At 32.8% G+C, this 14,994-nt stretch overlaps 3 protein-coding genes across 3 annotated transcripts; all 3 read right to left on the bottom strand.

Annotated features, from left to right (window-relative positions):
• Positions 1-81: 81 nt before the first annotated feature.
• LOC143558027 (protein neprosin-like) lies at positions 82-6,151 on the bottom strand. Its single transcript, XM_077046960.1, has 8 exons — positions 5,875-6,151; positions 4,043-4,098; positions 3,871-3,957; positions 2,828-2,912; positions 2,520-2,656; positions 2,383-2,436; positions 1,842-1,976; positions 82-441 (listed from the first exon to the last, which is right to left on the bottom strand). The coding sequence occupies exons 1-8, from the start codon at positions 6,149-6,151 to the stop codon at positions 82-84; spliced, it is 1,191 nt and encodes a 396-aa protein (XP_076903075.1).
• Positions 6,152-6,305: 154 nt separating this feature from the next.
• On the bottom strand, positions 6,306-9,658 carry LOC143558026 (protein neprosin-like). Its single transcript, XM_077046959.1, has 5 exons — positions 9,644-9,658; positions 8,384-8,470; positions 6,692-6,853; positions 6,544-6,597; positions 6,306-6,440 (listed from the first exon to the last, which is right to left on the bottom strand). Exons 1-5 carry the CDS (start codon positions 9,656-9,658, stop codon positions 6,306-6,308), a joined length of 453 nt encoding a protein of 150 aa, XP_076903074.1.
• Positions 9,659-11,036: 1,378 nt separating this feature from the next.
• Positions 11,037-14,994, bottom strand: LOC143558036 (uncharacterized). The gene is made up of 3 exons (XM_077046966.1): positions 14,615-14,994; positions 12,428-13,805; positions 11,037-12,318 (listed from the first exon to the last, which is right to left on the bottom strand). Exons 1-3 carry the CDS (start codon positions 14,982-14,984, stop codon positions 11,379-11,381), a joined length of 2,688 nt encoding a protein of 895 aa, XP_076903081.1. The 5' UTR covers positions 14,985-14,994; the 3' UTR covers positions 11,037-11,378.

Here is a 14,994-nt window from a genome sequence, read left to right as displayed (position 1 = left end):
AAAAATATGAGGACGATTAATTATTATGCAGGCTATAATAGTTTTGTAAGTTGATCACCAAGTGACAATTACCACCAGTGGTTAACAATTTGGATTATTGCGACTCCCCGGACCTCCATAAAGTAAGACAGGTTCAGGAACATCTTCATCCAACAGATCTGCATCATAGCAGGACCACTCATTGGAGGAAGTGGTAAAGGCTCCTGGTCTCTTTAGTGGATATGAATCTACTTCTACCAGCATCCCTGTTATCAATCCCGACTGTCTATTTACTCGGTCGGCAAAGTGTCCACTACCCATGGCGGTTGCTGTGTGCGGATGGGTTCCCACCCTCGAGCTATAGACTTCACCTCCCCACTGGACCATGCTTGAATGATTCTTCAGTAGCTTAAAAAGCTCGCTAGGCCAGTACCCAACTTCGTTGTCGTTGTATATAAACCACTAGTTATTTGTTTCCGGATCCTATAGAATAAAAATATATGGGTCATGCTATAGCTACTTCACCCCATGTGATTTCACACCATCAAACTACTTTACCCCATCTGATTTCACATCATCAAACTACTGTACACAAAACACTCGGACGACCGTTTTGAAATATATATATATATATATGGGATGGTTCAGGAGAGATATAAGATTACTGTGAGAAATGAATATGGACCACTAGTTTTACTTTATGTTTTAAATGCTTAAAGATAAATGAGGAAAGTATTAATGCATGTCTCTCTTCAATTAATAAAACTAATAAATATAATAGTTATCTATTCAATTAATATAACTAATCAAATTATTATAATTGAAAAATAATAAGAATTCATTTATTTTTATAACTCATTTTTTCTCTCTTGAATTTTTATCATACACAAGTACAATTTATTCATACATTAAAATTTCTTTCTATCCAAAACCAATGTATTCCAACTCAATATATTAATATCCATCAAAACGTAGTTACATTATGATGAATAGTACAAAAAACTATCTTGCACGTGTTTGCATTAAATATCAACAAAAAAGTACACTACCTACACAAAAACATATAACTTACACTTGTTCTAATAATAAGAAAACATATAACCTACACATGAAAAACATATAACCGACACAAAATTCAGCATCAATAAACTACACACGCACACGAAAAATATATAACTTACACTCGAAAATTTTATCCTACACAAATACAATTTATTCATATATTAAATTTTTTTTCTATCAAAAAACAATTTCTTCCGACTCAATATATCAATATCAATCAACACGCAGGTACATTGTGATGAATAATACAAAAAACTATCTTACATGTGTTAGCATTAAATGTCAATAAAAAATATACAACCTAAACAAAAACATATAACATACATTTATTCTAAGAATAAGAAAACATATTACATACACACGAAAAACATATAACCTACACACGTATAGGATATGTGTATCTATAACTAGAGAGTGATTTATTATGGACTTATGGTTATTTTAGTTGTATTAATTGAAGAGAGAGAATGCATTTATTGTTTCATTTACATTTTTTTTATTTGTTTTTAAACATTTAAAACCTAAAATAAAACTAGTGGCCCATATTCATTTATCACATTTCTCACAGTAATCTCATTTCTCTCCTGAACTTAAACATATATATATATATATATATATATATAATTTTGAAAAATTTTGATCAAAAGCCGTCAAGCTTTGAAAATTTTTAGTCAAGACGGCCGGTTTAACCTCTATCAGGACGGATGTTTAAAATGATGTGGGATTATATATATGTCACACAGGGTCTGATGGAAACAAACTTTATGGTTGCTGTATTAAAAATATCCACTTATACTTACCTTGGAGATTTGAAATGTCATTTCAGTTCCATTATTATATGTGCCAATATCTCCTCCCAGCATTATCGCAGGAGATGTCTGAACAAATCCAGGACAAGTGTGATCAAAGCAACCTGTTTTCTTCTTACCATCAAGCTGTAACGTACGTATGACTTGATATAAGTTGTCATGCAACAAATTATATGCTCAAATTCTCATAGATTATGCACTTTTAAAAAATAATAAATAATAAAAATTTCTTAAGATTGCTTAAAGATTTTACAAACTGTTAGCTTTTTTATTTTTATTTTTTTACCTTTTTATAGGTTTACTCGATCAATTTTTGTTTTTAGAATTTGATAATTTATAGTATCATATACATAAGAAGCTCACATATTTGATTTTTATTACTCGAGTGAAGATTTCCTACAATGTCACCCATCATAGTACTACACTACTACTCCCACGCGAGTATACTTAATTGTGGAGCCCATCGCTTACGTTGACAACACAAAACAACAAATTTGTGATTTGCCTATTAAGATCCTCGTTTCAAACTTACACTCCATGCTACAAACAAGTGGGTTTTAGTATCGCAGTAAAGAGTCGGGTGTACCTGAAATCATCAAATACTTAATTTGTGTTATAAAACTTATGAAAACAAGTATTAACGTAATGAAAGCACTACTTAGTACTTACAGCCCATCCAGCTTGCACAGTCTCATACTCATTAAAGCGGCTTACTGGAGGGTTACCCCAGAGCATAACTTGAGAACTACTGTAATCACCGGTCAATTCGACGTAGGGGGTCCATACTTTGATGTTGGCTCTAGCTCCTGTGTAATTGTATCCTCCCTCAAAAGTGATAGTGAACTATATATAGATTTCATAAGTTAGAAAAAGTTAGGCGATATCACAATATATGTATAAGATTATTGATGTGAAATGGGGGAGCGATTTTCGGTATGGATGAACTTGGTGGAATAGTTATTTGTTTGAGGATCTACGGATTGGGATGGTTCCATTTGGGCAGCTTCCATACTGGATCCATAGTTGTGATGGTGCCTTGGAAGAACTAGACTTTCCCAATGTCTTTTAAGGTATGCTTCATCCGATCAAAATGACTGGACTTCATCTGAAACATATATGTATTAAATGAAGAATATATATAATAATATCTATCGTCAACATTCAATAAATATAATAACAATCATACCATGTAAAAATCAGCCAAGCAATTAATTAGCTAGGAAATAAAAATAAAAATAAAAAATCCAAATGAACTGTTTTAGGCAAATATTTGTTCAATATTTTAGATTTCTTTTATTGGATTAAGCAATCATATTATAAGGTAATTTTTTTTTTCTATTTGTAGGTTATTTGTTTAACAGAATATTAAGTATTTCCATGCATGGTGTTTTGGTTTGTAGGTTGTTCGTTACTCATGGTAATATATAGATAATCAAATTTGCTTATAAAGGAAGAAATCAATTTAATAAATATTGATTTTTCGTTTTTTTTTCTGTTAACAGTAATTCATTTAACGTATAATTTGATATTTCTCTATTAAATTGTAATTTATGTTCTTTTAAAACCCAAAATACCTTATTTATTTGACATGCTGATATGAGTTAAATTAAAAACTGACTTTTTGCTAAGTAAAGTATTTTATAAAACTGCGAGACAGAAAATACTTTATTCTAAAAAAACTAAGTTTTTTTTTATAGAATCTAATTTTATTGGAACGCAGAAAAAATATCAAACAAAATTATGTATGCATATTTAGCAAAAAAGGTCATGTATTGCAAATCTTCAGAGAAAAATAAAAGTATTTGTAAACTTAATTGTTATAAACTATTTACTTTTATATAGCATAAGTAAATATTACAAAAATAGAAATTAAAAAAATTTATTTTGCATAATTAAGAGAAATTACAGAATTTGGAAACTTGAAAATCAAACAATAAATACTTTTATAGTCATATAATCAAATTTAATCAAATGCTAAAATGAATAAATTATTCAGTGGGCGAAGTGTTAAAAAAAGCACCTGAATTGCATGATTTTTCAAAACAGGATGTTCAAAAGCAAGTTGTTTGTATATGTCAACACAGTCGACTACATCTCCATCTTTAACCTATATGTGCACACTTTTAATCACCGATATAATCATAACCTGATAACTATACACAAAAGAAAGAGAACAAGAATTAGCCACATACCCGTATAGTTTTTATTGCACGCCTTTTAGGAATGTTTGTTTTCTTTGATATGACGACTGTGGTTGTTAAGATCAATAGAAACAGAATTATAAGTTTGGATGCCATGTTTCAAATGGATGTGAATGAATACGAAAAATGATAGCCAATATATATTATTTATATGTAAATAGAAATAAAAATAAGAGCGTTCACATTGAAATCTTCTTCTCGGTCTCTAATTCTCTATAATTTAATTTAAAAAAATTTTATTTTTCTTTAAATTTTGTTTATCTTAAAAACCTTTCATATCCAATATTGCATCTCTTAATTTACCTACAAATACTTATTTTATTATTATCTTCATTTGTATACACGTACTAAATATAAAGATTTGAATATGATACTCCAGGTATAGAAGAATGCTTTAATTTTGTATAACTTTTTTTCTATAAAAGATAATCTAATTTTACGAAAGTTTTAGTTTTCTCTATATTATATGAAAGCTTGGATATAGAAGTGTCAAGAGCAATTAGCCTTTTCCAAAATCTTTGTATCATCAAAACAACATAAAATTTACCTATATTTATAAGAGGAGTCTAAATATTTCAGGAAACTCGAAAACTAATACGGTAGTAGTTAACAACTATTACAAAACATGGTGTTAGTGACTAATTCAAAAATATTGGTCGCAACTTAAAAAAAATAAAGTGAATCACAAATTCTGTCCTAATTTTTTAAGAAAAAAAAATCATTTTAAAGGTTTTTATTTTGAAACCATAGACTATCATTTTTAACTGGTATAATCCTTAAAACTAAAAGTTTGTCATTTTTAAAATCAAAAGCTTTAATAAAATTAATTCTTTTCCCAGCATGAAATTTCATATATACCGTTATTAGTGTATGCATTAAAACACCAACTTTAATGCATACATTAAAATTAAAAAATCCTAAATTAATGTAACATTTAATGCGGTATCATTATTTGTTTGCCAATGCAAGGCCAGCCCAAAGAGGAATTTGCCTCTTAAACGATCCTATCGAATCTGGACAATAGTGTAATCTATATTTGTTGGTGTGTGTGATAGTGAAGCAGGACTAACATTTGTCTTTAAAAAAAATTATAACATTTCTTAACTTCACATATACGACAAAATATAGTTATTTATAAGTCAATCTTGGTCACACACGTCAAACATGATAAAATCTTGGTCAATTATAGTCAGCATTGGTCAAGCATAGAAAAGGTTGCAGTGGTAGTTGTCTGAAGGGTGGACGGGGACTATCGATTAATCAGTATTAATTAGATTGGACTTTAATGTACGTATATTTTTCAATTTTATATATACACGTACATATTTATATGTAATTTTCAGTTTTAGATATAGTGATACACATTTTGGCCGGAAATTGACTGGGATATCGTTGGAAACCGTTGATTTCGGCCGGAATGTCACCTGAAACCGCCGATTTTGGCTGGAACCTTGCCAGAAAACGCTGACCAAGCCTGATTAATCCTGAATTTGGATGGATTTGACCATTAACAATTAATTGGCTTATTAGCCCAAAATTAATCAGTGGTGGGTGGGGACTAGCAGTTAATCGAGCTCCTGAACACAGATAGACCTTGGATAATAGTGTATATCCAACCTTATATCAATCATAGTTAACTAAAGTTAACATCAGGAATTCAGTATTATACGACAATTGGAAACTAATGCTATAGACATGGGCAGAATCAAACATGAAAATATTATTATGATTGTAACATCATTTTCCAAAAAGTTCATTGATCCTTAACTAATTACAGCTAGCCATTGGTCAACTACAATAAGGGTTATCCCGAGCCCCCGGACCTCCATAAAAGAACACGGGTTCGGGGACACGCCTTGTCAATAGATACGCGTCGTAGCAAGACCACTCATCAGAGCTGATGAAAAGCGTATCTGAATCTGGACGCATTGGTGGATTCGAATTCGATTCTATTAACATCCATGTGATCGTTCCACAACGTCTAGATAAGCGGTTAGAAAACTCTCCATTGCCGATTGTGGTTTGTGTATGCGGATGGGCTCCCACCTTCAGGCTGTAGACTTCGCCACCCCATTGCACGGAGGTCGCTTGATACTTCATTAGCTGAAAAATGTCGCCAGGCCAGTACCCAACTTCGTTGTCGTTGTATCTAAGCCACCAGTTATTTGTGTTTCAATCCTATATATAGATGTAACGTATAAATGTACAAGATCAAACATACATATATAAAAGTACAATATCTACATAAAAGTACTCACACCTTGGAGATATGAATTGTGATTTCATAACCAACACCCGTAATATCTCCTCCAAGAAGAACCTCGCTGGATGTCTGAACGAATCCAGGACAAGTGAGATCAAAGCACCCCGTGTTTGTCATACCATCAACCTGTAACGTGTGATATTGTTATTTTCTAAACTTGACAAAACTTTGAATTAAGCTGTTAATTTGTAATTTATGGTATCACGGAAATTTTGCTTTTAGAACTTACACTCCAGTATGCGAATAAGCGAGTTTTAGCATCATTGTAAACAATGGGATTGACCTGAACGTTATCAAATATATAATGTGATTTTTTTATAAAACTTGTGACACCTAGTATTAAAATGTGACATGATCAATTAATGTAATATACTTACCGCCCAGCCAGCTTGTGCGACCTCGAAGGCTTTTAAAGGCCCGGTCCTGAGCATAACTTGATAACTACTGTAGTCACCGATCGATTCAACGAAGGGGTTCCATACTTTAATGTTGCCTTGAGCTCCTGAGTAACTGAGTCCTTCGATTATCACCACTGAAAACTATAGATATAAGTTAGAAGTTAAAAGTAGACTTGTATGTGAGGCTACTCAAGAATTAAGATTGAAGCTAGCCATTGATGTGATTGATACCGAGTGATCTTTGGTTATGATGATCTTGCTTGGATGGACATCAGTTTGATTTGAGGATCTACGAATCGGGATCGTTCCCTTTGGGCACCTTCCAAACTGCAGCCATACTTGTGATGGTACCGTAGAAGAACTTGAGTTGTGCATTGTCCTCGGTGTTTCCTTGTTGGATCAAGATGACTGGACTTCATCTAAAACATATATACATATGTATTCATACCCATGCTTCAAATTTAATATGTATCTATTCATATGAAGTTATTAATAGGTGTATATACAATGTTCTCATATATATTCGGCCGCAATATGCTTCACTAGTTGGATCAGTTTAAAAAACTGGAGAACGTCATAAATAATTTAAAATAACAAAATTTTTATTTATTTATTTTTGTGCATTTGCAATATTAATAACTTATAAAGTCATGCATAAACAAAATAATTTTAAAGTATAAATAGATCATTAATTTGTATTTTAAAAGAAACAAAACAAAATAAATAATTAAGTTGGACACAGCCATAGTGTCCAAATTCTGGCCTTATGCGCCAGTTGTGTTCTAAAAACATTGTGTATATACTTTCATTTAAAAGAATATTATTGAGTATATATAATAGAAATAATCTGTTTTATTGAGGTAAATCTTTTCAAATACACGTTATAGGAATTTTTTTCATTCAAATTGGCTTTACCAGAAAACTTTTTATTACAAATCATTTTCTTTTGTTGGAATAAACAATCATATAATAATTATATTGTAATGGTAATATTAGCTACATGATCGTATATATACAGCTAGCTAGTATCTATATTTTCACACATATATTAATTAGTGGTCAACTATAATTATCTATTAATTTATTAGTCAACTACAACGCAAGGAAAAATAATAAAAAGACCTTTAAAACAAGTAGTCATGTGTAGGTAATGGTTAAACCAAAAATATATTATACTAAAAAATCATGACATACATATAAACACGAACAAGACAAGAGTTATCATAAATAATACAATATAACCCTTCTAACATGACATTTTTTTTATTTTAGGTATTGTTTGCTTATTAATTAATACTCAAGATTACAAATATATGACTAAAAATATAAATTTAAGCAAACCTATTATAAATTACAATACAGTTCACACTCAGTTCACATTTGTCTTTAATCTTTTAAATATTGACCTAAAATGCCAAATAGTTTGAGTTATGACATAAAATAGAGTTTGATTTTTTTAGTAATCGTTTTCAAAGGTTTGAGTCAAACTTAATATCCATTCATTTAGTCTAAACTAACAGTGTAGATTACATGTTATGTTTGTGTTGTATCATAAATAGACGCCGCCACTTCTCAAATTTCAAGTTGATATAAGTTATGACATAAATTGTCTACTTTATAATGCTAAAACAAGTAACAATAAATTATTCAGTATGTAAAGTATAAAAATACCTGAATAATATGATTTTTTAGATTCGGATGATCGAAAGCAGGCTGTTTGTAGATGTCAATGCAGTCAACTAAATCTCCACCTTTAACCTATGTAAACATTTTTAACGACCGATCAGTTAATCAGAGCCGGCCCGTTAGTGTTACAAACTAAGGCTAGGGCTTTGGGCCCCCATAATTTTTGAGGTCCCAAATTAAAAAAATATATATGTAGTTAATATGAAATAAGGATAGTTTGATTTTGGATAGAAACAAGCAACTCTAGTCTGTTGGTAGACTGAAACCTATATAAATTAGTTGGTTGGTGGCTGACGAGTGTTCGAACCTCGTTGCGATCACTATTTTTTTTCTGGATATACCTCTCTTAAGAGGGAAACAGCTGGCGCAACAAGAAATCAATATTTTTATTCTTTTTTTCACAATAAAGATCAACTCAATACCTTTTTTTTCTAGTACTTCAACTACCTATAATTTTTTTAAAACAAAATTTAATTCAATAACTTAAGTGTATATCGTAGTTTTCAAATGGCAAAACTGTTTCAAGTTTAGAAGATTAAATTATATTATTTATAACACTCACTTTCTTCAAGACAAAATGTCATATGGACATTATAATTGTAAATGCCCATGTTGAAGGTGTCCAAAATGTGTTTGGTGTTGTTCTCAAGATATTTTTCATTATCTTCCAAGCAACTTGCTTTCATTTCGTATTTCAACACATTCGTGTTGGTTGGTTTCTTTTAAAAACAAATTTAACATTGTCATCTACTATTACAAAATATATTATCTAAAGAGAAATAAAACTATTTTGATATATATTTTTTAACTTATTCGTTTAATTAAATGTGAAGCAGAATGAATAAAAATTTGAAAACTACAAACTCAACTTTTTTTGTAAAAAAAGGCCCCGTATTTTTTGTTTGCTTTAGGCCACCAAAATGGTTGGGCCGGTCCTGCAGTTAATAATATATTATGAAGAATGGACACAAACAAATAAAACACAAAAAAAATGAGTACAAGAACCCCATACCATAATAGTTTTTATTGCATGTCTTTTGGCAATGTTTGTTTTCTTTGACGTGACAATGGATGCTAGCATCAATAGACACACGATAATAAGCTTGAATTCCATGTTTCAAATGAATGAATGTGAATGAAGATGAAAAATGGTACCAATTATTTATATGCAAACAATTAATGTAATTAAATATTTGTGATATGAATAAGATTCTGTAATATATTTTTTTGATATAAACAATTTACCTTTTGATTGACCATTATGTTCATTGCCTTTATAGAAAATAAGAAAATTGTTAAATATGGACAAATGTTTATATATTTATGTGTCTACGAGATAAGATAAAAGGTTAAAAAAATAAAAAAAGACTTTAAATTTCTTACCAAGAACTAAATAATTAAATGTTTAGACCATTTTTTATGAATGCATTAAAACATCAAATTTCATGTAAAGATATATCTCCAAACTCCACATTTGATGTAAAAATTAAGGCAATAAATTTTATTATTTATTTTCCCGGCATTTAATGCAATAAATACTTAGGCCGATCATATTTAAACATTTAAATTGTAATCAAACGTGATCATTTAGTGAATCATAGTCAACTATGGTCAATCGTGGTCAAGATATACTTTAATAATAGCACCGGTAGGTCATTAAAATATACTGGACTAAGTTGGAAACCTGTTTTTCATATACTACTTTTACTTCTTTAACTATAATAAAACCAGTAGAAAAGAGTTAATTACACTGTTGGTTCTTGTGATTTTTTAAAAAGTAACATATTTAGGATTTAACCTTTTTTAGTAACATGTTAGGGCTTAATAGTTTTAAATTTATAACATTGGGGCCATCGGGGTTAACTTTTAACAGAAAACGTGGTCAAGTGCTAAAAGCTTGAGGGCATTTATGGAATTTCCACATTCAACGCTTTTAATTCATCCATCTTGTTTATGATACTCGTGTACTGTAATGGTGGTTGCAATACTCCACAACATGTCCTTATAAGCATTGCCTCTCCATTTGGGCTTCATATTTTTATGTATGTATCGTAAAACAATACCGATATTTAGCTAATTGGAGTACCCTTTTTAGAGCTAGAATTAATCCCTTATGAATGTAAAATTGTATTGGCCATCCAAATCAAGGTTTTCGTCGAGAATTTCCAAAAACAATTTCTAGGAAATCTAAACGTTCTGCCTCTACTGTAGCATAAGCAAGCGGATACATGTCGTTATTTGGATTCACACGGGACCACACCCACTGCAATTAACAATTGCCCGGACGTGGGCCCTTCACGAAAGCTTCATTCAATCCAAGTCACTCCCTTTTACAAGGTCGAAAACCCTGTTTAAGTGGACCAAGACATGTAGATTCTCTTAAAAACTCTTGCCTAGGTGGCAACAACATGGAAGCACTTTACATTAACTAACCATGCTTCATAACACATGGCCTTGTGATCGATTTTAGAGCGAGAAATAAAACATAGATGAGTTCCACTCAAGTCATCAACAAATTGTTATGACATAAAGAAACAATGGTCTACTTTTATTTCTGACGTCTCTTTTGTTACCACAGTATCAATGAACTACCTGTTGGCTGGTTCATTACTAGTTTACTACATAAAGACTCCCAACTACTACGTTTTAACATAACAGCCCCTAAACTATTAAGACCATAACAGACTCCCCCTTCGAAAAATGGGAATAGAAAATCAAGACTTCTCCTTAGCTGTGAACTAAAACATTACCAAAAACCTCGAAAACAAGACATGAGTTGCTTAATGGTTTCATGCATACCGAGCATTATGCATGGTTCTCACCAGTGAACCTAGACCAAATGGCAATACATACATAAAATATGTAGTGGCAATGCCAACATTGATAATAAATATGATCTTAGGTTATGCATTGCCTTTTAGAGATTGATGACCTGCAACAAAACCCTTTTGGCCAAATCATTGTATTAGTTAATTACCATTCAGCCCTCATACTTGGACTCTGGTGAACCATTTCCTGGTTTCTTCAAGCTGCCCAATATGCCATTAATCAAGTTTTCATTTCCATCCACAGGTTTATCGGCCACAAACGAGTACCGTTTAGCAGGTTTTTGCGTGTCATCATACGCAGGCGGTTTGTTATTGTTCAAGTGATATATACTCCTATCAGATCCGTCTGCTGTTATCCTGTTGGTGGTATCCTCTTTGTTACCATACCATGAATCGAGTATCTGCAGTAACGAGCTTTCTTCTTTCTTACCCTTAGCTTGGTTCTGTAATCCTGCTGGTGAACTCTCTGCATCTGAATCAGACAGATCGTTATCTGAAACGGTTTCAAAGTCATCTTTCTTGGTTTTTATTTGTTCAATGGGCCCCAGTTCTTCCCATTGGGTATCATTATCATCCTCCTTTCTTGATAAATCAGCCTTTTTGGAATGAACACGAGCGCCAGATGGGAAAATACGACTGCATTCTAGCTTCACCCCAGGCATGATCTGAAGCAGAGTTGCAAGCTTCTGGTAACTGAGCTGTTGAACTTCCAAATGATAACCGTACTTCACAAAAAACAGTTCTTTAAAGCTGCTGATTTTGAAACCATCTGGATGTTCTTTAACAACCTCGTTCACAAGCTTCTGGCAATCACGTAATATCATACTTCGGTTTTTGGAAGAGGTTTTCACTTCAGGTTCATAGTTTTGCCCGTGTGAGTCGGTGTTCGTGGATCCTTTTGAATTTGAAGGTTTGGTGGATGAGCTGCTTCTAGAAGGTCCGACAATTCTGAAAGGAAAAATTCTGGACGGATTTTCTACCACCCATTTTTTCTCTGAAATTAACGAGTCCATGAGGTGTGAGATTTGATTTTCAGTCAGAGATTGAAGTTGAGACGGCCCGAATTGCTGGAAGTTGTGCACCATCTCCTGTCTAATTAAAACCAAAAACACATGAAATAGCTACAACTTTAGTTAACCCTTTCTTAAAACTGTCATAAAATATGTCATATTACAAGCTATATGTTACAAGAAGTATGTACCTGGTTTTAGACTGCAAAACTGAGGCTGAACCTTTGGAGCTTTCTAAAAAAGCCAGCATGTCATTCCAAAATCTTTCTGTAAAAACTTCCTGCATCTCTGATATCTTTTCATCAGTTTTACTCAATTCTGCCTTCAGGTCATCAGATTTCTTATCACTTTCCCAAAATTTACACCATTTAACAATCCGATTAAAGATGCCAGGAGGCTTGCATCTTGAATTTCTCACCACTTTCTCACCACTTTTTGTAGATTTCTCACCAATTTCTGCATCTTGAACAACTTCATTAGCTGATGAAGAAGATGACTGATCTTTTGAAACCGAAGAGTTTTCATCAACACTAACCGTATCAGTATGAGAAATCATCAGTTGATGACCATCATTACCTCTAAACCATTTCCTCCACATAGACTTAAAAGTTCCCGCTTCAGATTCACCTCTATTTATCTTTACTAATTGCAGTTGACCAGAGTTGAGTTCACCTTTTTCCATCTTCTTCTCAATAACAGGAGGCGGCTCTACAGCTTGCTGTGGCAGCTGCTCCTGTTTTATAGGAATTGCTTGCGACTCTGTTTTGACATTTTCATCATCTAATTTGGAAGATGCTGGCAATACTTGATCATCTGATTTTGGAGGCACAGAAGTGTTGTCAGCAACATCCTCCTTAACATCAACAACTGGAACCAAGTCCTTTAAATCTTTTGTAGTACCCTGACCAGAAACAGTATCGGGACCTTGGCTTTTTGGGCTAATTCCATGTACTATATGTTGACCGTCTTTCTGAGATTGAAGTCTTAACAAATTTGGCATGGCCATGAGAAAAGCTGAGAACTTTTTATGACCATACCAATCCCTTTGAATTGTAATATTACTCTTTCCTAATTCAGCTCTAAGTTCTGTAATTGGTATCCCTTTAGGATATAAACTCAATGTGCTGCGTACCGCATTCATAACTGCTTTTGGAATTGGGCGAATATTGTCTGAATTTGAACAATTAGAAACCTCGTCTGATTGCACAGATGAAGTTTGGTTAGAAACATGGTTACAAACTGCAAAAGGGTCTTCAAGAGCGACTCTATAATGGCCATACCATGAAGCATAAGGACCATCTGGAGGTTGGTTGAAATACCTTCCAGTTAAATTTTCTCCTTTGACCAATGAAGGCCACTGCCACATGATACTTGCAGCACTACAAAGAACTGCAGGAGCATTATCTGTACTAGCAAGCAATACATTGTAATTATTCATTCTTAAGCGGTGTAACGTGCTGGCAAAATCTCTGTCACCAGATATTAGAAAAAGATGAGCGGGTGGTGGATTTTGAGATACCCAATACATTAGGTCTACTAAAAGAGACCTATCTGCACTGTTCTTTCCACCTGTATGAAACAATAGAAACTTAACAGTTACTAACTGTACACATTCTAATAAGACTATGATTCTGCATATAAAATTATAGGAGCAAAGAGTACTTTCTGTAACCAGTTCATCCAAGTAACCAACAAATCATGATGACTACTCTGTTACATAGGGGTGTGCATGAAACCGAGAAAACCGATGCAAAACCGACAAACAACCGACGGTTTGGTTTCATGTTTTTTGTGAAAGCTGAACTTAAGAATGGGTTTTGGTTTTGCTTGTAATGAAAACCGAAAAAACCGAACCGAACTTATAGATTCCCATTTTTTATATTTTATTTTAAGTAATTTATAAGAATTTAATAAATATGTAACTCTAATATTTTAGCCCAAATGTATAATAACCAATAAGTTATTAATTAACAAATTGAATTAAGCTGAAGTACATTATTATGGGCCAAATTTTTTTTCTGGTCCAAAAACTTCAAGCTTAAATGACAAAACCAAACCGAAAACTGAACGGTTTTCAAAAATTCAAAAGCCGAAATTACGATTTTAGCCCAAAACCGACCCAAGCCAAACCGTGCACACCCCTAGCTGTATTAATTATTAAGCCCTAAGCCAATACTAAAACTCTATTTGCTGGTCCAATTTGGGCAAAAAATTATAACATAATTCTTAAGCAAGTTGCATATAAACATATTTCAACAATTGAATATAAAATCACTAATAAATCATTCTCAAGTAAACTAATCAATTTCAAAAACCTAATTCACAATTAATCAACAGAAATTTAAAAAATAAATAAATAAATAAAGGGATAAACAAACCATTGGGAACATGAGTAAGGTTGATCCCAGTGGAAGACAACGCCTCCTGATTCGCCCTAGACAGCTGCATAACGTCACCAAACGCCGTCACCTGAATCGGTCCTTTGATTCCAACTGACCTAACGGCAGACGTTATAAACTGCGTAACTTTAAACACATTAACATTACACGGCACCTGACAGTTTTCGAAGTCCCACCAAACCGAAACCCTAACGTTCCTCACGTCCTCTGGATTACTACTACGTCTTGAGTGGGAGGGGTAGGATGACGTGGCGTCAGGTGATGAGGTTGAGAAATGGGTGATGGTGGTTAGTGATGGTGTACGGCGGAGGAGAGAGAGGGAGATGGTTATGGAAGTGAGGTGTTTCATGGCGGTTTGT

This window comes from Bidens hawaiensis, unplaced genomic scaffold (assembly GCF_021521415.1).
Source record: "Bidens hawaiensis isolate Kalapana, Puna unplaced genomic scaffold, B.hawaiensis_p1.1 tig00019314_1, whole genome shotgun sequence".
Taxonomy (NCBI): Eukaryota; Viridiplantae; Streptophyta; class Magnoliopsida; order Asterales; family Asteraceae; genus Bidens; species Bidens hawaiensis.
Note: the sequence above shows the minus strand (reverse complement) of the source record. Positions and strands in the feature narration are given on the sequence as shown.

Bases quoted from the DNA above. Each gene is read 5' to 3' on its own strand.
- LOC143558027 (XM_077046960.1), bottom strand. From the start codon at position 6,151: ATGAAGTATCAAGCGACCTCCGTGCAATGGGGTGGCGAAGTCTACAGC. The intron at 1,977-2,382 runs GTAAGTTTGAAA...CGTACGTTACAG, and splicing joins ACTTGTTTGTAGCATGGAGT to CTTGATGGTAAGAAGAAAAC. The intron at 442-1,841 runs GTAAGTATAAGT...ACAAATAACTAG, and splicing joins TGACATTTCAAATCTCCAAG to TGGTTTATATACAACGACAA.
- LOC143558026 (XM_077046959.1), bottom strand. The intron at 6,598-6,691 runs GTAAGTATATTA...GATAACGTTCAG, and splicing joins TCGCACAAGCTGGCTGGGCG to GTCAATCCCATTGTTTACAA. The intron at 6,441-6,543 runs GTAAGTTCTAAA...CACACGTTACAG, and splicing joins GCTTATTCGCATACTGGAGT to GTTGATGGTATGACAAACAC.
- LOC143558036 (XM_077046966.1), bottom strand. From the start codon at position 14,984: ATGAAACACCTCACTTCCATAACCATCTCCCTCTCTCTCCTCCGCCGT. The intron at 13,806-14,614 runs GTTTGTTTATCC...TGTTTCATACAG, and splicing joins CCTTACTCATGTTCCCAATG to GTGGAAAGAACAGTGCAGAT. The intron at 12,319-12,427 runs GTACATACTTCT...GGTTTTAATTAG, and splicing joins GTTTTGCAGTCTAAAACCAG to ACAGGAGATGGTGCACAACT.